Source organism: Gorilla gorilla, chromosome 19 (genome assembly GCF_029281585.2).
Source record: "Gorilla gorilla gorilla isolate KB3781 chromosome 19, NHGRI_mGorGor1-v2.1_pri, whole genome shotgun sequence".
Classification (NCBI taxonomy): Eukaryota; Metazoa; Chordata; class Mammalia; order Primates; family Hominidae; genus Gorilla; species Gorilla gorilla.
In genome coordinates this window covers 111098784-111120996 of record NC_073243.2, presented here as the reverse complement: position 1 = coordinate 111120996, position 22213 = coordinate 111098784, and the positions used below count along the sequence as shown (strand labels likewise).

At 62.9% G+C, this 22213-nt stretch overlaps 1 protein-coding gene across 2 annotated transcripts in view; it reads right to left on the bottom strand.

The window, feature by feature from the left end:
* LOC101128467 (solute carrier family 12 member 7) overlaps positions 1-22213 on the bottom strand; it is a 57912-nt gene that overhangs the window by 18957 nt on the left and 16742 nt on the right. For both annotated transcript variants that reach the window (XM_055367745.2, XM_055367744.2), the window contains exons 2-17: positions 21280-21374; positions 20659-20781; positions 16103-16249; positions 15427-15481; positions 14031-14161; positions 12020-12261; positions 10413-10624; positions 8711-8878; positions 6489-6587; positions 5808-5865; positions 4949-5123; positions 3800-3918; positions 3263-3361; positions 2495-2614; positions 1681-1785; positions 646-814 (exon numbers count right to left, since the gene is read on the bottom strand). In XM_055367745.2, coding sequence (XP_055223720.2) covers positions 646-814; positions 1681-1785; positions 2495-2614; positions 3263-3361; positions 3800-3918; positions 4949-5123; positions 5808-5865; positions 6489-6587; positions 8711-8878; positions 10413-10624; positions 12020-12261; positions 14031-14161; positions 15427-15481; positions 16103-16249; positions 20659-20781; positions 21280-21374 — 2117 coding nt within the window. The remainder of the gene's footprint in view (positions 1-645; positions 815-1680; positions 1786-2494; positions 2615-3262; positions 3362-3799; positions 3919-4948; positions 5124-5807; positions 5866-6488; positions 6588-8710; positions 8879-10412; positions 10625-12019; positions 12262-14030; positions 14162-15426; positions 15482-16102; positions 16250-20658; positions 20782-21279; positions 21375-22213) is intronic.

The following is a 22213-nucleotide window of genomic DNA, read 5'->3' as shown; positions in this document are numbered from 1 at the left end:
AGTGGGCAGAAATTCAGCAGCACACGGGCATCACACTTATGCAGCCCCCAGTGAGCCACCAGCACACGGGCATCACACTTACGCAGCCCCCCGTGAGCCCCCAGCACACGGGCATCACACTTACGCAGCCCCCCGTGAGCCCCCAGCACACGGGCATCACACTTACGCAGCCCCCGGTGAGCCCCCAGCACACGGGCATCACACTTACGCAGCCCCCGGTGAGCCCCCAGCACACGGGCATCACACTTACGCAGCCCCCGGTGAGCCCCCAGCACACGGGCATCACACTTACGCAGCCCCCAGTGAGCCTGAACAGCGGGAGACTGAGCTTGCGGCAGAACCATGACTACGGCTCTGGACAGGGCTCACCCTCTGGACGGGGCTCACCCATGGCAGGAGCAGGTGGTCCCAGGGTTCGTCCTTGGAAAGCTAATGGCCCTCACACCTCCCAAGCTTCCCAGGGTGCGGCTGGTGCTCCCAGGCCTTAGCGCGCTGCTCTGAGCTCAAAGCCACCGCCACGGCTAAAACACAGCAGCACCACGCACAGCACCGTGTTGACACGCTGCGATGAGGACATGCCAGGGCACGTTTCCTGTGCAGCTGGGGTGGGAAAGAGGCCTGGCCCCCAGACCCCGCCCGGCCCACCTCCTCGGCCCGCTGAGCCTCCATGTGCTTGTCCAGGTACGTCCCCTCCAGCACTGAGCCCACGATGGTCAGGCCCTTGCCGGCCTTCAGCTGCGACGTGAAGGACAGCAGGCGGGGGTGCTTCACGGCCTGCTCCGCGTCCAGGTTCAGCATCACCAGCACCTGGGGCCTGCAGCCAGGGTGGGGCGGCTGTTACCACGGCAACGCTCACCCGGGCATGGCCCATCAACAGGCAGGGCAGATGGGACGGGTGGGGCACATGACACAGGTGGGACAGGGGATACATGACAGGCGGGACAGGGGACAAAAGGGGCAGGTGACAGATGGGATGGGGAAACGTGACACAGGTGGGGTAAGTTGAACAGGTGACAGGTGAGACAGGCCACACAAGCCAGGTGGGACAGGCAGGGCCGATGGACAGGTGGGCACTAGCCAGGTAGGACAGGTGAATAGGTAGGTTAGACAGGTGGGACAGGTGACATGCTAGACAGGTGAGACAATGGCCCAGGACACACACCTGAGGCCCCCACCAAGGCCCTTGAAGGGACAATGGCCTGGGGCACACGCCTGAGGCCCCCGCCAAGGCCCTGAGGGGACAATGGCCAGGGGCACACTCCTGAGGCCCCCGCCAAGGCCCCTGAGGGGACAATGGCCCGGGGCACACGCCTGAGGCCCCCGCCAAGGCCCTGAGGGGACAATGGCCCAGGGCACACGCCTGAGGCCCCCGCCGAGGCCCTGAGGGGCAGAGGCTTCCCAAAGATGGCCTTTGCTTCAGCAGGAGCCACCCTCTCCCACCCCAAGCCCAGGGCTGTGCTGACAGAGGGGCCGGCTCCCCACACCCCCATGCTGCAGCAGGGACACCCCCGGCCCCCAGCTGTGCCATCCTCTCTGCACCAGGCAGTGTGCACACCCCAGACCTTGCCTGAGCGGCTGAAGGTGAGAGGCCTCTGAGACTCGAAGGTCCCCACTCAAAGGCCAACCTCAGAAACGGCTCTTCTGTGCGCCTGAGGACCACGGGGCATGGGCGGTGCTCACCTCCAGTTCTTGGTGTGGGGGGGACCGTGCTCCACGCGCAGCAGGGCGTAGCGGGCGGCGTTCAGGGACAGGCCACGGATGCCATCGCCCCACTCCTTCTCAGCCCTGTGGGAAAGGAAGTCGGGGTTTGTCCAGCCACGTGCCTGGAGGCTTCTCTCCCACCTGGGAAAGAGGGGACTTCTGGGGGCAGGTGAGTTGGGGCAAACAGGACCCCCGGGAAAAGTCCCTGGATGAGGAGGGAGGCCTCCATGCCCACCCTTGCCCTCAAGGGAGCCCGTCCTAGGAGCCACCGGGTCAGAGGGTGCCGTGGCTGTGGAGGGAACGAGGTCTACGTCCAGCACACATGAGGTGCCTTCCTCACAGGACGGGGGGCAGGAGGCCCGTGACAGGGAAGTGGCTGGACCCCGGGCACGAGGCGGGTGCAGGTGGAGGGAGGGAGGGAGGGTGGGCGCTGGGGCACGGGGAAGGACGCCTGTGGCTGCCGAGTGAGTACAGAAACAACCTGGGGACACCTCGCGAGACACGTAGCAGGAATAGTCAGCCGTGGGCTCACCGCCTGCTGAGGACGGCACGAGACAGAGCTCCAGGCTGGAGACCCTGTCCACAAGTGCAGGCACCTCAGCCTGGCTGGAAGCGGGAGGGAAACCCCAGCTTTCACAACACAGCCCACCTGGACGTGCTCCCAGCTGCCCCTGTGAGGGCACACGACGCTCGAGCCCCAGGGAGGCCCCTCCAGGGAGCTGCCCCAGGCATAGCATGAGAGGGGCCTGCCCTCCCGTGTGCCGGGTCTGTAAGGGGGGCTGACAGCGCTTACCCGCGGTACTCGATGTACTTGTAGATGCAGCCAGCGATGAGCATGGCGGACAGCGCGTAGTACCAGGAGCAGATGAACATCAGCGCCAGGCACAGGCTCATACCCAGGAAGGACAGGGTCCTGGGGGCGGGGCAAGTGGCTCAGGGGCGGCCCAACGCCATGCAGCCCCCACACCTCAGCCACCACCACATGGACACTGCCCCTCCCTCAGTAAAACTCTCTGTTAACACTAGGAAAACAGTCACTGATGCCTGACGACCATGGCTGTACTCAACCACCTCTGAGGGGTGACGTGGCTCCCTGGGCCCCTGTGGGAGCTGTCACTCCAAAACCCAGTACACAGCTCCAGCTCCCAGCGTGCACACAGCACCTCGGCCGTGCATGCAACAAGGGGCTGAAGCATCCACCCAGCGCCTGATTCCTGGGGAGGGGAGTTAAGCAGACCCACAGCCCTGATGGGCTACGCCCCAAGCCTGGGAAGGCTGGGCTGACCACGGGAGGTACAAGGCGCATGCAGACACCTGGGCATCCTCGTAACCAGAGGCCTTCCTCAGGTGCAGTCTCATCAGCTGCACAGGGGCTTACTCCGCAAAGGAACAGTCAAGGACGCGCTGGGGTCTTCAGGCCCAGAGCAGCTGGCCTTGCAGAGCCACCCAGTGTCCCAGCCTGCGGGGCTCCTGACGCCTGTGCTGAGCGGCCTCACCAGTGGCAGAGGCACCTAGTTTCCCAGCCTGCGGGGCTCCTGACGCCCGTGCTGAGTGGCCTCACCAGTGGTAGAACTTGAAGCGTGGACGCCAGTTGGGGGTACGTAGCAGGGTCTGCACGGCGCAGGCCAGGTTCACGAACAGGTAGCACATGAGGAAGAACCTGCAGGGATGGCCGGCCACTGACACGGGCCCACTGGGCCCCCCTGAGCCCCCAGTCACTGCCACCTGGGAGACCACCCTTGTCACTGTCCCTCCCATCTGCGCCTTGTCTCCCCATGTCTGTCTCTGCACGTGAGCTGACTCAGACTGATTCCGAATCAGGCCCCCTCAGGTTCCAGCCATCCTGTGACCACCTGGTCCATCAAGAGATGGGCCATCGTCCTTCCCCAGCCGCCGTCTGTCCAGCCACACTGTCCCCGGCTGACCCCAGCGGGCGGCTGCCTGGAGGCCTGTGTCCCTGCCTTCCCGGCAGGATCCTGACTGCCCACAGCTGGCCCTGCCTGTCTACTGCTTGTCCTGAGCAGGACCTCCCATCCACACTGCCCCACGCTCCAGGCTGATACACCCATCCCCAGGCCCCCGTCCTGTGGGGGCTCACATGGAGAGGATCGGGGCCACGCTGTCCAGAGAGGCGATGAGGATGCCAGTCTCGCAGATGAGGACTGTCAGCAGCAGAGCCCACGTGGGCTCCCCGTTGGCCTTCCCATGGCCAAACACCTGCAGGGAGAAGGGCAGGAAGATGGGGCAGATGACACCACCCTTTTAGGAGAGAGGCTGCAGGCTGGTCAGGTCTAGCCCAGATGAATCTTAAAGACACAGACCAGCAGAAACGCCTTTCACAGTAGGTACCCGGGACATCACGCAGCTGGCCTGGGAAGAAGCCCTGACAAAGGGCTGCAGCCCAGGAGGCTTCAGAGCTGTGCCTACGCCGGGCTTGCCTGCAACCTGTGTGGCCCCAGCCTGTCCCCCACCTGCCTCAGTTTCCCTGACCACACAACACAGGACCAGCGTCTCCAGGGCACTCGCGGTTCCCCAGACCCTGTGGTGACCTTTCTCATCAGGCCACCCTCACCTCCCAGAAGCTGAGGCCCATGGGGCCTGTGTGCCTGTCCCCTTCCTGGACACCATGCCCTAGGCCCGGCTGGGACTGAAGATGCAACCACACAAAGGCCCTGCGGGTCGGCACCCTGCTGAGGGACCAGCGACGGGCGAGGATGGCTCTGCCATCCAGGACCTTCCCACAGCTGCCCCTGGGCCCAAGTAGCAGGAGGAGCCACAATCGGCAGCTCTGAGCACAGCACACGGACAGGACCCATGCGAGCGTCCATGCAATCCTCAGAGCAGCCACACACACTGGCTGCAGGTGGCTGGTGACGCCACCTCCCATGGGCTGAAGAGCTCAGCCACACAGAGAAAGACGTGGCAGGCAGGCAGAGGGCTTCTGACCAGACAACAGACCAGGCACCTCTGGACACGTGGCTGTGGGCCCTCACAGCCGCTCCTGACACACCCGGGGCCGAGCTTGGAGGGACCTGCAGGCAGGAGGGCTGGAATTGCCTCTGCCCACCACCCACCACCCACCACTCCCATGCTCTGTGCAGTGGCCAGGGGCAGAATGACCACCATGGGGTCCAAGCTGCAGGCGTGCGTCCCACACATGGCACTGTGAGGATCCCGCAGGGGAGGAGAGCCCTCGACCCTGACCTTCCAGGGTCCCCCCCCACCCCGACGAGGGCGCGGGACTCACCTGCAGGAAGGGGATGATGCCGTCACGGGCAATGGCCTGCAGCAGGCGCGGTGCCCCCGTGAGGCTCTGCAGGCCGGCACCGCAGGTGGAGAAGAAGGAGCCGATGACGATGACCCAGGGGGAAGGCCAGGCCAGCATGCCGATGACCAGGTTCCCCTGCAGGGCCTCCCCGAACCTGCAGGCAGGCGGGCGAGCGGCTTTCAGAAGTGAGCCTAAGTCAGACAAAATGTCTTCTCCCACCCAGAGCGAGGGACTCAGTGCAGTGGGGCGACTCCTTGGAAAGCTGAGGCCCGGCCTCCAGTCCCCGTTGGCTGAAACCTCCACCAGGCTCTGCCCAGCATGGCCAGAATGCTCTGGAAGGTCTTCAGCGGGGAAGGGGGTCCTGCTCACCTCAGGGTCGCTCTTGGGAGCAGGGAAGACCCAGCCTGGCATCAGCTTCAGTCAGGGACCACCCAGGACCCCCGGGGCCTTGGGGCTGCCAGACAGGCACACCCCACGAGGATGCAGGGTCAGTGATGACCTGCCTGGGACCCCACGACTTCTCCACTTGGCAGCAGGGCTGAGGGATCTCCCAGGGCCAAGCCTCACCCGTCCACACCCCTGTGGCCTCCCCAGGAAGGGCCTGCGCCCCCAGCCACATCAGGGCTTGGAGTTGGCTCTGAACGGTTCCCCAGGCCCTAGGCTCCAGCGGAAGAGACGACACATCAGACCAAGGGATCCCAACCCTGGGACCAGGACGCCTTCAGCTCTGCACGCGGACGTGAAGTCCTAGGGCGATGTAATTTCAAAGCCGAATTCGTCCTCAGGAAAACCCGTGAAGACTACAGGCTTTGCACGAAAACTGCAGGTGGAAACGTACTTATCTCGTAAGACCACGCCTTCAATGCAGGCCCCAAACAGCACAATGCAGGAGAGATCCACAGCCCTCGTCAAGGAAAGGCGGGTCCGTGGGTGCAGGATCCTCAGGTATGGGGGGTGGGGTGGGTGGGGAGATGCACTGGCCAGCGGGCCCAGGATCCAGGTGGGCGGGGACCGTTCTGCATCCCATCCCATCCCGGGCACGTCCTGTCCCCCGTGTCCTCAGCGCACCCTCCTGGGGCTCTGTCCAGCGCCACAGAACGGGGCCCTGGGGTGGTGGACACACACCTGGCCTGGTGCTTGACCGCCAGGGATTGGCAGGGGACCACGCTGAGGGGACAATGCTCGGCTGGAAAGAGGCAGCCTTGGGATTGAGAAGCCAGAGGACCCGCGGGCCCAGCCTGCCGGCAGCACACCCCACACACTACTGCACGTCACTGTCCACACGCCGCAGGGTGACTCCTTCTGTTTTATCTACGATCGCATCACACAGTGGTGAAGAAGCCGGGGTCCTGACAGCAGCCCCTGCCCCGTCTCCCAGGGAGGATGATGTGGTGAGAGCACAGCCTAACCTGGGAAGTCACGCGCTGGTGGCCGAGGGCACGATGCTGAGCCGGGGAGGGCATGGGGGCCTCCCCCCAGGCAGAGGCTGGAACCCACGCCTGCACCCCTCCAAGGATACAGATGAAGGACGTCGTCACTATGGCCAGGATGGTCCCCGTGGGGATGGACTTCTGCGCATCCTTGAGGTCCCCGGACCGGTTTGAACCCGCCATGATACCTGTGAACATGGAAAATGCTGCAAAGACCCATCGGAGGAGTCAGTGCCATGTGATGGCAGCCCCTGCCCAGAGAGCTGGAAAGGCGGTCTCTGGGGAGACCCCGAGGGTGAGCTGTGGCCGAGGCTGCAGTCCAAGCTCTGCCAGCCCACACTGCAATACTGTGGCTGGGGGGATGCGGGCCCAGGCACGCGGATGAGCAGCCACGTCTACCGCTCCCCTGGATCCGAGGATGAGAACCGACCCCGACACTGACCCCCACGCCCCCCACACCCAGGGCTTCTCTGGAGCCTGTGTTAATCCCATGGCCAAGGGTCAGCCCAGGGACGGTGCTGAGCAATGGCTCACAGGCCCCCAGAACCTAAGGACTTTGGGAATGAGATCCTAGAACGACTCAGCCCAGCCAGCCAGGCCAGCAGACGCTGCGATCCCTCCCGCTGTGGCACCACCTTGCTCTAGGGAGCCACGGCCGGGGACGTTTCCACACAATCGGCTCCCACAAAGCTCTGGGAAGCCGGGTCGGTGGGGGCCACTTGACGCCCGGGTTGGTGGGGGCCACTTGACGCCCGGCTCGGTCCCATCCAAGGCGCAGCCTGAAGCACCCGTTGCTCGGGGTGGCCTGGGAGGCGGCAGAGCCCACAATCCAGTGCCGCGGAGACACCCAGAGCCACGCAGAGGCTCTGCCCCCACGCCCTCCACCCATGGCGTGGAGACACCCGGAGCCACGCAGAAGCTCTGCCCCCACGCCCTCCACCCACGGTGCAGAGACACCCGGAGCCACGCAGAGGCTCTGCCCCCACGCCCTCCACCCACGACGCGGAGACACCCGGAGCCACGCAGAGGCTCTGCCCCCACGCCCTCCACCCACGGCGCTGAGCGCACGCAGACGGACGGGGGAGGCTGGAGCGGAGGTACAGGGAGAGGACCCCGGGCAGATCGCCCCCTCCATAGCAAGATGGGCCCACCTTTAGGGGAGGCGAGGAAAACACGAGAAGCCAGCGCTGTGGCCAGGCCCTGCGACTGACCCTGGGCTCCAGGGCCTTCGGATGCGCTGAGATGAAGTCCGGGAGCAGACGTGGGAGGGACCGGAAGGGACCAGAAGGGCAGCTGCAGGCTGCACAAGCAGCCAGCGCCTGTCAGGGGCGTCCCGACAGGAAGGCCGAGTGGAGACAGCCGGGGGCGTGTGCGTGCGACTCGAAGAGCACGGGGCCTGGCCCCACCCCCTGGGTAACAACCAAGGGCCCCACCCACCGCCGGAACAAGGCCCACTGTTTGAGGAGGACACAGAGGGCCGAGGTCCCTGGCCTCTGAGCTCACACTGAGGCCACTCCTGGGTGTCTCCTAACAGCCTGCCAGGTGTTCCCAGCAACCCTACAACAGCTTCTCTTGACACAGGCCTGCCTGGGAAAGCAGCAGACAGGCTTCTCACAAATCCATCAGGACGCAGGGCAGAGACCTCAGCCACTTCCCCTGAGCCAAACAGGCAAGATAAGCAGGGGCAGGAAGGAACACACTACAGAGAGAGAGAGAGAGAGAGAGAGAGAGACAGAGAGAGACAGACAGACAGACAGAGAGACAGAGAAAGAGGGAGGGAAGAAGAGGGAGACAGAGAGAGAGAGAGAGACAGACAGACAGAGAGGGAAAGGGGTAGGGGGAGAGAGAAAGAGAGAGTGCAGGAGAGAATGACAGAGACAGAGAGATGGACAAAGACAAAGGAAGAGAAAGATAGAAGCCAGGCGCGGTGGCTCAAGACGTCTGTAATCCCAGCACTTTGGGAGGCTGAGGATGGCTTGAGCTCAGGAGTTTGAGACCAGCCTGAGCAACATGGGGAGACCCCCGTCTACAAAAAATACAGACATTAACCAGGCGTGGTACCGTGTGCCTGGGGTCCCGGCTGCCCCCCTCTACAAAAAATACAGATATTAGCCGGGCGTGGTACTGCGTGCCTGGGGTCCCAGCTGCTTGGGAGACTCAGGTGGGAGGAATATTTGTGTCTAGGAGTTGAGGCTGCAGTGAGCCGTGATCACACCACTGCCCTCCAGCCTGGGTGACAGAGCAAGACCTTGCCTCAAAAAAGAGAGGGAGAGAAAGAACGAGAAGGAGAGGGCTGGAGCAGCGGGCTCACCGGTCACGGAGGGGAAGTAGATGCCAACCAGCAGGGTGAAGGAGGCCGCGATGTCGGTGAGCACGTAGGGCAGTGCGCTGGCGCGGCTCTCCTCTGCCACGGGCACCGAGGGCACACCTTTCTTCTCCACAAACGCCCCCGCGTGCGCGTACGTACTCCACAGGTTCTCTGCCGGGCAAGGAAGATCCCATGGGTTTCTGGCACCTTCTGTGCAGTGCCCCCGCCATGGGGCCGCCCACTCCCCGGCAGGTGCCACTGGTGGCCGGAGGGGAAGGGTCACAGCTTGCGCGCTGCAAGCAGGCTCCAATTCAAACAAGCTTTTGAGATGGTACCTCTGGGAAAGCTGCCTGTCTGCGTCTACGGAGGGAAGGTCAGCACTAAAGAGAAGCCTCACGTGGGAACAACATATTCCTGGAAAGCCTGGGCTTCCCGTCTCGGGTTCTGGAAAGTCCGGGCTTCCCGTCTCGGGTTCTGGAAAGCCTGGGCTTCCTCTCTAGGGTTCTGGAAAGTCCGGGCTTCCCGTCTCGGGTTCTGGAAAGCCTGGGCTTCCTCTCTAGGGTTCTGGAAAGTCCGGACTTCCCGTCTCAGGTTCTGGAAAGCCTGGGCTTCCTCTCTAGGGCTCTGGAAAGCCTGGGCTTCCCATCTCGGGTTCTGGAAAGCCTGGGCTTCCCGTCTCGGGTTCTGGAAAGTCCGGGCTTCCCGTCTCGGGTTCTGGAAAGCCTGGGCTTCCAGTCTCGGGTTCTGGAAAGCCTGGGCTTCCTCTCTAGGGTTCTGGAAAGTCCGGGCTTCCCGTCTTGGGTTCTGGAAAGTCCGGGCTTCCCGTCTCGGGTTCTGGAAAGTCCGGGCTTCCTCTCTAGGGTTCTAGAAAGCCTGGGCTTCCTCTCTAGGGTTCTGGAAAGCCTGGGCTTCCTGTCTCGGGTTCTGGAAAGCCTGGGCTTCCTGTCTCGGGTTCTGGAAAGCCTGGGCTTCCTCTCTAGCACTCTGGAAAGCCTGGGCTTCCTGTCTTGGGTTCTGGAAAGTCCGGGCTTCCCATCTCAGGTTCTGGAAAGCCTGGGCTTCCTCTCTAGGGCTCTGGAAAGCCTGGGCTTCCCGTCTCGGGTTCTGGAAAGCCTGGGCTTCCCGTCTCGGGTTCTGGAAAGCCTGGGCTTCCCGTCTCGGGTTCTGGAAAACCTGGGCTTCCCGTCTCGGGTTCTGGAAAGTCCGGGCTTCCTGTCTCGGGTTCTGGAGCAGGTCTCATGTACCCTGCCAGGGGTCCTTTTCCCTCAACCCCCTGGGGCAGGTCCGAGGCAGCCTCTCATCAGAGAAGGATGCACAGAGGGGGAAGTTACCGCCCAGCCACCACTCCTTTCTTAACACAGCAAGTTCCCCACACATGCTGCCAGGAGGTCATGAAAATAAATCCATGGCATTAAGACCAGCTTGCTGACCATGACGGAGGCTGTCTCCCTGCCACACCGTGTTTGGCTTCTATGGCTCTGCCAGGGGTGTGTACAGGGACCCCCAGGCTCATCAGCAGCAGCTGGGAAAGGGCTCGGCCAGGCAGGAGGAACTGGGGCCCTGAGAGTGACTCTAAGGCGAGAGCAGCCACCAGGGCCAGCGCCTGCTGCCCCCGCCACCCCCCAGCGCCCGCTGCCCCCGCCACCCCCCAGCCCCTGCTGCCCCCGCCACCCTCCAGCTCCAGCTGCAGCCCTGCGAGCCTCACCCAGGAAGACACCACTGGCCGCGCCCGGGATGCCCTGGATTTCGGTGACGTTGTTCTGGATGAAGTACTCGTCACAGGCGGCGCTGGGCTGGGAGCCGTTGCAGAAGAGGCCCCAGAGCGCAGAGGTGGCTGAGTTGTTGTGGATGCCATAGGCCTTGACGCAGGCATCGAAGCTGCGCCGTGATAGCGTGCGGTTCCCCAGGAGGCAGACCCTGGGCGGGAAAGGGAGGCACGGCACGTGTGCTGCCACCGAAGTGGCTTTTACTGCCCCACCCAGCTCCCCCAACGGGCACTCATGGTGTCGCCCGCGAGTGGCTCCTGGCACCCTGCACCTCCCAAGACAGGAAGGCCACAGATCATGCCAGGGACCAGGCCCGGGCCAGGCTGCAGCAGGAATGCAAGGGCCAGGGATCACACTGGGGACCGGGGACTGGGGACCGGGGACTGGGGACTGGGGACTGGGGACCGGGGACCAGGCCAGGCTGCAGCAGGAACGCAAGGGCCAGGGATCACACTGGGGACTGGGGACTGGGGACTGGGGACTGGGGACCGGGGACTGGGGACCGGGGACCGGGGCCCAGGCCAGGCTGCAGCAGGAACGCTGTACCGTCCCCTCGTCCATGGTTCGGCCACCCATGGTCCAAACGTGCTAAACGAAGCGTTCTAGACATAAACAATTCACACGTTTTCCACCGCGCGGTGCCGAGTAGTGAGGTGGAACCCAGCAACCTCCCCCCGCGCCAGCACAGCCACGCTGCAGCCGCTCCCTCCCCGAGGCCCTCGGCGGCGTCCTGGCCGGGTCAGCTGTCACAATCTCAGTGTCTGAGTTCAAGCCACCCTCGTGCCACGTGCCAACGGCCAAGAGCACAGGAGTGCCGCCCCCGACGTATAAGCCAGGCCTGTGCATGGAAAACAGTCTACACAGGGCCGTGGCATCAGGCATCGGCTGGGGGGTCTCAGGACGGGTCCCCAAGGGGAAGGGCAGCTGTGCTTCCCTAAAACGGGCTTGTGGGGTTGCAGCTGTTCTGCCTCCCTCTGTTTTGAGGCCTCTATGAGGCTGTTCCTTCAGGGGCTCCCTCCACGCGGAGACGGCAAAACCGCGGGAGCCTCAAGGGGCTTGGCTGCTGGCCCTTTCTGGACCTGCTCCCTGCGGGCTCTGGTGGCCAGTCCCATGTTCCAGGACCCTGGGCCGCCTCCCAGCTGCTCCTCCAAAAGGACAAGAAAAGAGCCCCTCCAAGCACCTCTGGGAGGGACAAGAGACCCAGGCCCCAGCAGCAGCCAGGGCCACACCCACAACGCTCAGTGCACCTGACCGTGCTCAGGGCCGCCGGCCACCCCTGAAACCTGCCGGACCCCTCACCAACCCTCCTGCCACTAAGGAGGGTCTTCATGCTCAGACCCGGCCACGAGGGTACCTCGGCCCACCTCACCGTTGGGTTTCCCGTAATCCCCAGAATGAGCCCACGGGGGTTCCCGCTGCGGTCACACCCAGCCCACCCCTTGCAGGGAGCTCAGCGTCAAGGACGATGGATGAGAGGCGGGCAGAGCCCATGGGACCTGGCCCCGGCCCCACACACCACCCACGGCTCAGAGGCCCCGAGACTCACGGGATGTCCGGGGGGTCGAAGGCAGACTTGATGACGCCGGCATAGATAGCCAGGATGGACAGCACGACGCAGGCCAGGAAGACCAGCGCCAGCTTGTTGACATACTTGACGCCCACAAAGACCACCAGGGCCATGAGCACGAGCGTGCACGTGCCGTAAACACGCATGTTGTGCAGCATGGCGGCTGCCTCGCCACCCGCAGCCTCCGCCTGGAAGATGGCCGCACCCGGGGAGATGTACGTCTGCGGGAACAAGGCGGGTGGGGAGGCCGTCCCCGGACACAACTCCCCAGCGCCCGTCCCTCCCGCAAGCCCCCAGCGCCACACAGGGGCCTCCTCCCAACAGGTGCTGGGGCCATCGGGACGCATCCGTGCTGGACGGAGCCTGCGGGTGTCAGCGCACAGGCAATGGTCGGAGCCCGCGGGGGTCAGCGCACAGGCAAGGGACAGAGCCCGCGGGGGTCAGCGCACAGGCAAGGGACGGAGCCCGCGGGGGTCAGCGCACAGGCAAGGGATGGAGCCCGCGGGGGTCAGCGCACAGGCAAGGGACGGAGCCCGCGGGGGTCAGCGCACAGGCAACAGTCGGAGCCCGCATGTGTCAGCACACAGGCAACGGTCAGAGCCCGCGGGGGTCAGCGCACAGGCAAGGGACGGAGCCCGCAGGGGTCAGCGCACAGGCAAGGGACGGAGCCCGCGGGGGTCAGCGCACAGGCAACGGTCGGAGCCCGCGGGGGTCAGCGCACAGGCAAGGGTCGGAGCCCGCGGGGGTCAGCGCACGGGCAAGGGACGGAGCCCGCGGGGGTCAGTGCACGGGCGATGGACGGAGCCTGCAGGGGTCAGCACACGGGCAAGGGACGGCCAGGGGCCTGAACGTTTCCCAGGAGCCACCCAGGAGCCTTAAAGTAAAGCAACTTCAGGACCCGGGGCATCCGCATGTCCGCACTCAAAAGAAACACCTTCTGCTAAGAGGAATGTGACTGCTGCCCAGAGAGCTCGGCCCACCCCGGCTGGACGTCCTGGACACACACAGGGTCTGACCATGCCGGCGGGGGGCAACCTCTGTTCTGCCCAGATTCAAGGGAAGGGACGGAGACGTGAGACGGTGCTGCTCAGCTCCCTCAAGACCAGGACAGGACTGGGGTGCAGCAGGCATGGAGGGCATGGCACCCACCCCCACCAAAGGGGATCCTGGGAGTGTGGCAGCCACGGCACCCGGGGCAGGTGGAAAGACGGAGGGACATGGCCAGGGGACTCAGGTTGGGACGGGTGTGGGTACGACCCCACTGAAAGGTTTCAGAACCTTCTTGGACATGTGGCTCTCTTCAGGAGCCCAGGAGGCCAGGAACCAGGTCTGGCAGCAGAGGGAGGGGCAGAAAGACTGGGGACAGGGGCTCAGGTGAGCGTCTCTGAAGCCCTGCAGGGACAGCGGGTTTCAGAACCTCAGCAGGAAGGACAGCACCCGTCGGCCAGAGAAGGGCGGTTCCCGTCCCCACGAGGACCAAGGAACTCAGGCCACAGCTCTTGGCTGTGCTCAGGTGATGTGGGGCATGCTTTGAGCATGCCTGTTTTGAGAAGGTGATGACATCACCTGGTTGTACATTGCTGGGCTCTGGGACCCTCGGCCAAGTGCCCAGATCAGGCAGGGAAGAGGCTGGGATCCTGGCAAGAGGTTCTTCTAAGCCGAGTTCCAGCCCTGCTCCTAAAACAGCTCCAACTGCAGGGCTGCACCTACACGGGGCTCAGATCTACAGTCCAGATGTCTACCCAGCTCACGCCAGGCACGCCTCACGGAGGGCAGCAATGGTGCTCAAGGGGGACACAGGTCGCTGCTGAGTGGACGCTGCCCAGTGGCTTCCGCCATGGCCAGAGCCCAGGAGAGCCCAGGGGCAGCCAGGGCAGTGGGGTCAGGATGGCTCAGTGTGCTGTGTGTGCCACAGAGTGGGTCGGGCAGGGCCCCTTGGCATCCTGCCACAGACTGTGGGGTGGGAACCCTTCCAAAGCAGCACACTTACCAGAAAAATCTCGATGGTCCCCAAAATATACATGGCCCCTGCAAACGTCGTGCCCAGGTAGAAGCAGAGGCCGACAGCGCCTCCAAACTCGGGTCCCAGCGAGCGCGATATCATGTAGTAGGACCCGCCAGCTGCGGAGACAAAGGCGGCAGCCGCGGGTCAGGGGCGCACTTGGACTCGGAGCCGAGGTGCGGTCTGCGCTGCCGTTCACAGGCAAAGGAGGGCCTGTCTCTGCGAAGGCAGCGTGTAGACCCTCCTCCACCCACAAAGCAGCACATGGAGACGCTTCCACGGTGAACTCTCCCCTCCTGAGGCTCAGCACACGTTCCACACCGAGAGCACGTGCTCTCATGGACATGAGGATCAGGTGAGGTCAGGGATAAGGCTCCCTGGGGAGCAGGAGGCCCCAGCAGGTCCCAGAAAAAGTCCCGCGTACATCAGTGGCAGCCCCAGCCCCCACTTCCACGAAGTTTTGCTTATGAAAAAGGCAAAAGAGAAACTAGGATGTTCAGGAGTTGTCTCGTGTACTGTGAACCACGCACGCTATCACCGGCGGGAAAGCCGGGCGCAACCCCAGGGCTGCCTGGAGAACGCTGCTCTCCCTGCTCTGAGCAGTGCGTGTGGCACGTGGAAGGGGTCCTAATGGACGTGGCCATCATGAAGCAGAGACTGGTCCCTTGGCTGCGGAGGGAGACCCCTGGTGAAGGCCCTCGTGCTCTCCTGAGGCCGGGGAAGTCCGCTGAGCACCAAGCGATGCCCCCGTGGGGATGGGGACCAGCTGTGTGAGGACCTGGTGCTGAGCAAGCCCGGCCGTTAACACGCGCAGCACATGTGCACTCAGAGGCAGACGTGGCATCATCTCCGTTCACTAGTTATTTTGTATCGTAATTCATTTATTACTAATTAACAGTATAATCTCAGTTCACTAGTTATTACGTATTGTAATTCATTTATTACTAATTAACATCATCTCTGTTCACTAGTTATTATGTATTGTAATTAACTTATTACTAATTAACAAGGTCAGGGCAGTGTTTTGTCTTCACCTTCCCTCGTGAGATACAGGTTCCAAGAACTCAGCCTATGGCACACGCTGGGCTACAGGTGCCACTGGAATCGCCCGTGCCTCCCCCTCCCCAGCCCGCTGCCTGGTGGGCACTGCCTACCCTGGCAAGAGACGGTCACCACGCAGCAAAATGGGGAAGAAAACCAAACAGCCGTGACCTCACGGCTCAAAAGCCAGAGGAGCCAGTGGAGAACACGCAGAAGGCCCGGCTGAGACCCCCCAGGCAGCCCCCGGTCCGGCCTCGCCGAGCGGCCTCCTCGCGGTTGCCGTGCGGCAAAACACAGACTCCTCTAACAGGACTCAGGGCCGCGGCTGGCGGGCACCCCTTACCTGGGACCACACCGTTGGTAGCGATCGCACTCATGGAAATGGCGGTCAGCATTGTCTGCAAAAAGACAGGCGGCCATCTGAGGAGTTTTCCAACAGCCTGCCGGCATCGCAACACTCCCAAGTCAGGGTCTATGACCTGGCTCCCGCCGAATGCCAGCCCCCAACTCCAGGGCTCTCCATCTCAATGGAGTGGCTAGGAAACAGGACCTGGAGGCTCCCGGGCACCTGGCATGCAGTGTCCTGGTTCCCACCCCTTTCCCTATGACAGCGACCCCTGAAAGTGCCCAAGGTCCTTCCAAACTGGAGGTGATGTCATCAAAACACAGGGTGTCCCTTCCCTTGGAAGCCTCAGCCCCCGGGTGCCGCCCCATGACACCCAGCACTGGCTGAGATGCCAGTCCGCAGACACGGGTAAATGAGGTGCCAGCACGCCAGTCAACACGCCAGCGCTAACCCCGGACAGTGTGGCGTCTCATCCCCGCAGCTGCCCCGGCTCTCGTGGAGGAGACGGCGCTGAACGACGTCTACACGGGCGTCTGGGGAGGGCCCTACTGTCCGGCTGCCACCGCCCAAAGGCACAACCACAGCGGCCAGGGGAGACGGCATCTGGGGAGAGCCCTACTGTCCGGCTGCCACCGCCCGAAGGCACAGCCACACCTGGCCGGGGGAGACTCACACAGGTGCAGCACATGGCCACGATGAGGAAGGACTCCAGGACACCGGCCACCCCCACGATCCACGTCAGGCGCAGGAAGAGGATGACGCCCAGGATGTTCTGCAGGCACGGCAGGTAGACGCCGATGAAGGTGCCCATGCGCGGAGCCTGCGACAGAGCACAGCGTGTCCCGGGGGCTCGGACCCCACACCCAGAGGGAGCCCCCTCCCCAGGCTGCACTCAGGCCCTGGGCAGGCAAAGCGGCCGTGGGGGCAGGAGGGGGCAGGAGTCCTTCCCAGAACAGATGGAGGTTCAGAGAGAGGCCCAGGACAGGACCCCTGACCATCCCGGAACGAGGGCTTAGGAGAGGGGAGCAGAACCACATGGTTGGCAGAGAACCAAGATGCAGCTGCTCCGCTGTGCCTCCCCGACGGAGGGAAACCTGTTACACTGGAAAAGTTACGGAAAAAACAAGAGGGAGAACGAGAGGGCCCCCGGCTCTGTTCCCTGGATGGCTCAGGGCCTCAGATCTGACACCCCGGGAGAGCCTGAGACTTCAGGAATGGAAGCAGAGCCAGCGGAGGGATGAGACGGCTGCTGCCCATAAAGCTAAAAAAAAAAAAAAAAAAATCCACAGCTCAGCATCGGCCCTGGGCAGAAACTGACACATCTTAACCGGGCACGGAGGTCACCATCAGATAACAGCAAAGGTTCAGATATCCACCCTGGGGGCCACCCCGCCTGCCCCAGCACGGAGCAGGCAGCCTGCTTCAAACACCTGTGCCAGAGAGGGGGACACACCCTGCGCCCTGAGGAAACCCGCATGGGCAAGGGTCAGCAGCACAGCCAGGAGCAGGCCAGCGCCTGCCAGGCAGCTCCCCAGCTCCGCTCGGACGGGCCAGGCTGGGATAGAAGTTTCAGCTCCATCCCCCCTGCCTGCTCAGCCCCACTCCCGCCATGAGCAGAGGCACGTGGCTCAGACCTGGAGGACAGCTGGTGTCAGCACAAGGTGACGTTTTAACAGGAAAACGTCTCAAGGTCAATACGGAAAAGGGGGAAGGTTTTATTTGAAGACACTTCCTGTGAACAACGGCCATAATGTGGATCAGAACAGGCCCCGTGCGGGGCTTCGATCCTGGGGTTCACACAGCCCAGGCCTGGGGAGGATGGGAACAGGGGACCAGGTGAGGGGCAGCTCCCAGGGAGAACACGCTGAACACCACACCACAAAAGCAAACAGGGTGGCTTCCGGGGTCACCGTGCCAGGACGCCTCCCACAGACAGGCCGAGGCTGGGGCCAGGGCAGGGCTCTAGGGCTCCACCAACTTCAGGACCCTGGGAAAAATAATGTAAGAGAGCAGCTCGGAGCGTGGGAAGCCCTGGATCTGAGAGCCTGGGGGATTCACTTGGTTCCCTGAGCCCTAGGTGGGAAGCAACAGGGGAGCGACTTGCTTCTGTCGGGGGCCCTGGAGAGGAGAGGGTGACGGGGCTGGGGGCCGCTGCTGGGCCCTCCAAATCTGCGTATGCTTTGTTCTTGGTGCAAACGAGAGAAGCGGTGGCGGATGGTGGAGAACCGGCTTTGGGACATTCTCATTGGATAAAACCGAGAGCCCAGGGCAGAGGTGACAGCAAGGCTCCAGGGACAATTGTTGCTGTGACTTCCCAGTGAGGCTTCAGCTAATGCAGGAGCCGACATGCAGAGCTCCAGGCAGAGACACGGTCCACACAGGGGCCCCTGCCCTCCAGGCTCAGCCTCAGATCCCACAGCCCCGTGACAGGCGAGTCAGAAGCTGGTTCTCGGCCAAAGGCGGGGGATCCTGACTCCTCACGGAAGGGCATGGCCGGCCTTGGCCTCTTGGTTCGCGCCTAAAAGGCAACTTTTAAGGCTCAACCTGACCCAATTTCAGGCGCGGGAGGCTGGAGATGCCTGGGCCCTTGAAAAGGCTCCTCAGTGGGAGCAGGTCTGCTGGGGATGAGCCTCTGAGCCTGGCAAAGAGGACAAGGGGCAGCCCCTGCCCCTCCACCCCAGGGGCCGAGCCACGGTCCCCTAAGGGAGCCGAAGGAGTCACTGCCAACTGAAACCCGCCACCGTCAAACAACAGGCCTGCTGGGGTCACGGGCCCTGGTCCCTCCATGACTGAAACACAGGCAGCATCAGCCTGGGGCACCTGCATGTTGTCCCTGAGGGACAGAGGCCTGAGAGCCACCAGCCTGTGGGTAGGGTTGCCAGGGAGGGCCAGGGAGAGCCTTCCAGGTGGGAACCTCCTGGGCCCTGGTCCACAGTGTGCCGTGAACAAACGCACCTGCCTGGACGTTTCAGTCATGTCCCAGTACCAAGTAGGGTGAGAGAAGCTGGGGTGTGCTCTCTATGGGCACCTCATGGCAGGCTGGGCTCCACCAGGCAGAGGGGTTGGAGCTGGATGGCCAGGCCAGTGGTGCCTGAGCCCAGCCGAGCTGGAGCTGAAGCCTGTTCCCGGAGCGCTCGGACCAGGCCCGTGGCAAGACACCTGCTCCCTGGAGAAAGCCAACATCTCCCTAGGACACAAACTCCAGCACACAGGCGGACAGACAGGGAAGGCCTGTGGCTCCTGAGTTTTGGTGCCAGAGTACCAGCCTGAGCCCATGAGGCCTCAAGGTAGTGCCCAGCATGCGTGAAACCCCAGAAAGGTGCTGAGTGCTGAGCCCGGCAATACCCAGTTCCACAGCGTCCACGTGCGGAAAGGTACTGAGTGCTGAGCCCGGCACACCACCACCCAATTCCGCGGCATCCACGTGCGGCACGGCAATACCCAGTTCCGCAGCGTCCACGTGCAGAAAGGTGCTGAGTGCTGAGCCCGGCAATGCCCAGTTCCACACCATCCACGTGCAGAAAGGTGCTGAGTGCTGAGCCTGGCAACACCCAATTCCGCAGCGTCCACGTGCAGCAGTGATGGTCCCACCCCAAGGGCTGGCCGAGCTACAGACAGGCGGGGCGGCCACAGGCTCCCCGAGCCGGGAAGGACCCAGCAGGGGAACCAGAAAGAGGTCCAGAGATGCAGCTTCTGAAGAGGCCACTACCCTGTCCTGGGACAACAGCCAGGGCTGAGGGCCCTCATCAGGCCAGGCCCCACCCCAAGGTGGCCGCACGGTCACGTCCCTCGTCTCCGGTTATTTCAACCCCAGATTGAGGCTTCTCAAAAACAAAACCAAATGTCTTCAAGTATTCTGGAAATGCAGTATTAATTCCGCTGTGTTTACAGTAAAAGGAAGGAAAGAGACATCTTCAGCGGCCTGACTTCCCGACTGCTGTGTGGGACCCAGGTCAGCAGAACACTGGACGCTGGCAGGAGGCACTCAGGTGGCGTCGACGCAAAGCGCAGAGCCCAGGCTGGGCGGATGCAGGGGAGGGCAAGGGGCCGGCCGAGGGACGCCCCACTTGGGGGAGGTCACACGCAGCAGGGGGGCCCACCCTCCCTGGACCTGGGGGCGCCTGGCTCAGCACCTCCTTCCTTCCTGCTCACTGGCCTCTACCTGGCACTACAAAACCCTCCCTTCTGAGAAGATAGAGATCTCCTGATGGTATTTTTAGAGTTAGAAAGGAAAATGAAAGGGGAATTTAAAAATCACCCTAAAAAGCCAACGTATGCCCTTAGCTGTCTGCCGAAAGAGGGGGGCACAGGCTCGGGGCTGACTCGGGAAATGACAATTTTGTGTCAAGACTGGGGGAGGCCGTCGCCCGGCTTCAGAGCAGGGCCTGCGCTGCTTGGTTTCTTCCGGTGGATTATTTTTTTGTTGTTTTTTGTATCTTATTCTAAAGCAACACACACATATTTGAAAGAAGATTTAAAAAGCAGAGGGAGTCAAGAAGAAACTGAGCCACCCGCCACACCCCCACAGCGAGGACGTAAGATCTCCCCCAACGCGGGTCCAGGGTCTTTCTCGCCTCAGGGCCTCAGGCCTCAGGGTGGCTCTCAGGCAACCCGTCTGTGCAGGACGGCAGAACCCTCCCGAGGATGCTCAAGGGGTTTCCACACCTCATCACCCACAGAAACCACTCAAGGGAAACCTTTCCCCACTGCACCCCCCTCGTTTCCTAGGACGGATTCCTGGAAACAAACCCTCAAGGAATAAAACTGCAGGGAAAATGCTACCAGGCTAAGTGTCCTGGACAGGATATGAAAAGGAGGGCGGCCCCTGGGAGCACCGAGGCCACAGCACCCTCTGGAAGGGGCCACGTCCTGGCCTCTCGGCACCATTCAGACTCCTCTCCACAGCAGGGGATGGGGCCGCTCCCGCCCAACGAACAAAACACCCCAAGTTCATTTCTCGACAGGGAACCCGGCCGCCCAGATGCATGGGGGTGTCACGCTTCCCCGGACGGTGGAGAGGGAAGAGGGCTGGACAGGAGCTGCAGGGCAGGCACCATCGAGCCCTCCCAGGAAGAAAGGGCTGGACGTGGCCATGATACCAGAGCTCAGGGCAGCTCTTCTGACAAGCAACTGCCTTGCCGGCGCGATCTAACCCCGCCGGGACACACGGGGCGGGTACTGGGCGGGCGGGGACTGGGCGGGGGCAGGGCGGGGGCAGGGCGGCAGTACCTTGGCCTCGCGCCGCCGGCTCTCCTCGTCCTCCTCGTGCTCCACCACGCCCTGGCTCAGGTTGGTGTAGTTGGCCAGCTTATTAAGCAGCGAGGACACCATGGGGTTGCTGTCCATCTCCTCCTGCACGGTGTGGACATGGTCACAGGCGGCCCGCACCTCGCCGTGGGCCCCCCGAGCTCCCTCCCCGTATTCAGGGTGTGGAGCTCAGGCCCTCACCGGGTCCTCAGCCCCTGGGTCTGAAGCAAGCCAGAGAGGCCTGGACACCTGTGTGGCAGGTCTGAGTCCGAGGCCAGGGCTCCAGGCCTCACTGAGTGGGACCACCCACCCATGGCAGGGACCCCAGGATGTCCAGCACTCAGCAGCTCGGAGGGGTTCCCGTGGGGCCGGAGCACCCTAGATCCAGGAAGGAGCCCAGAAGGCACCAGCCGAGGAGCACATCCCAGCTCAAGTGTGGGACTGGGCCCCCGCCACAGCCTTCAGGACAGGGAGGCCCCAGTTCCTTCCACGTGGTGTCCAGTCCTGTGGGAGGCCCCGGCCTGGGGGCCCCCAGGGGCTCCTTTACTTTTCCACATCAAAGCAACGGCCCTGGCACCTTCTTCTTCTAAAAAGTAAAGTTACCTCGAAAAGTGCCATGTTCTTCCCTTCAAAGAAGCTCTCTTGTTCCACCTCGACATTGTTGAGGAATGGGCTGTTTTCTCTTGGATTTCCATCTCCTAGTGAGGGAAAACAATTCAGAGTCAGCTTAGAAGGAACTAAAAGCAAGCACAGAAGGCCAACTACAGATCTTGCACGGAGAGCTCTGGTCCCCACCAGCTGTCACCTCTAAACCATGGCTAAGGGTGATACTTCTCACACACTCTCCTTCCTTCCACACATCTGTGTTCCAAAGAAAGGGGGCATTTCCCAGGGTGCACACTAGTCCCAGGACACATGCTAGCCCCGATGCGCAAGCTATCCCCAGAACACAAGCTATCCCCAGGACACAAGCTATCCCCAGAACACACGCTAGCCCCAGGGCACACGCTAGCCCCAGGGCACACGATAACCCCAGGGCACACGCTAGCCCCAGGACACACGCTAGCCCCAGGACACACGCTAGCCCCAGGGCACACGCTAGCCCCAGGGCACACGCTAGCCCCAGGGCACACGCTAGCCCCAGGGCACACGATAACCCCAGGGCACACGCTAGCCCCAGGGCACACGCCAGCCCCAGGGCACACGCCAGCCCCAGGATACACGCTAGCCCCAGGGCACACGCTAGCCCCAGGGCACACGCTAGCCCCAGGGCACACGATAACCCCAGGGCACACGCTAGCCCCAGGACATACGCTAGCCCCAGGGCACACGATAACCCCAGGGCACACGATAACCCCCACACACATCATCATTGAAGACAAAGCCCCCGAAAGCCTCGGCAAGTGAGCTGTTCAGCCCAGGGCAAGGGTACCTCCCTCTGGTGTTGAAAATCTCTCATTCAGCCAAATGTGGGCAAAATTTTCACTTTTAAAAGTCGGGGGGGGCACCTCCTAGCCTTGCTGCTTAATCCGCCATT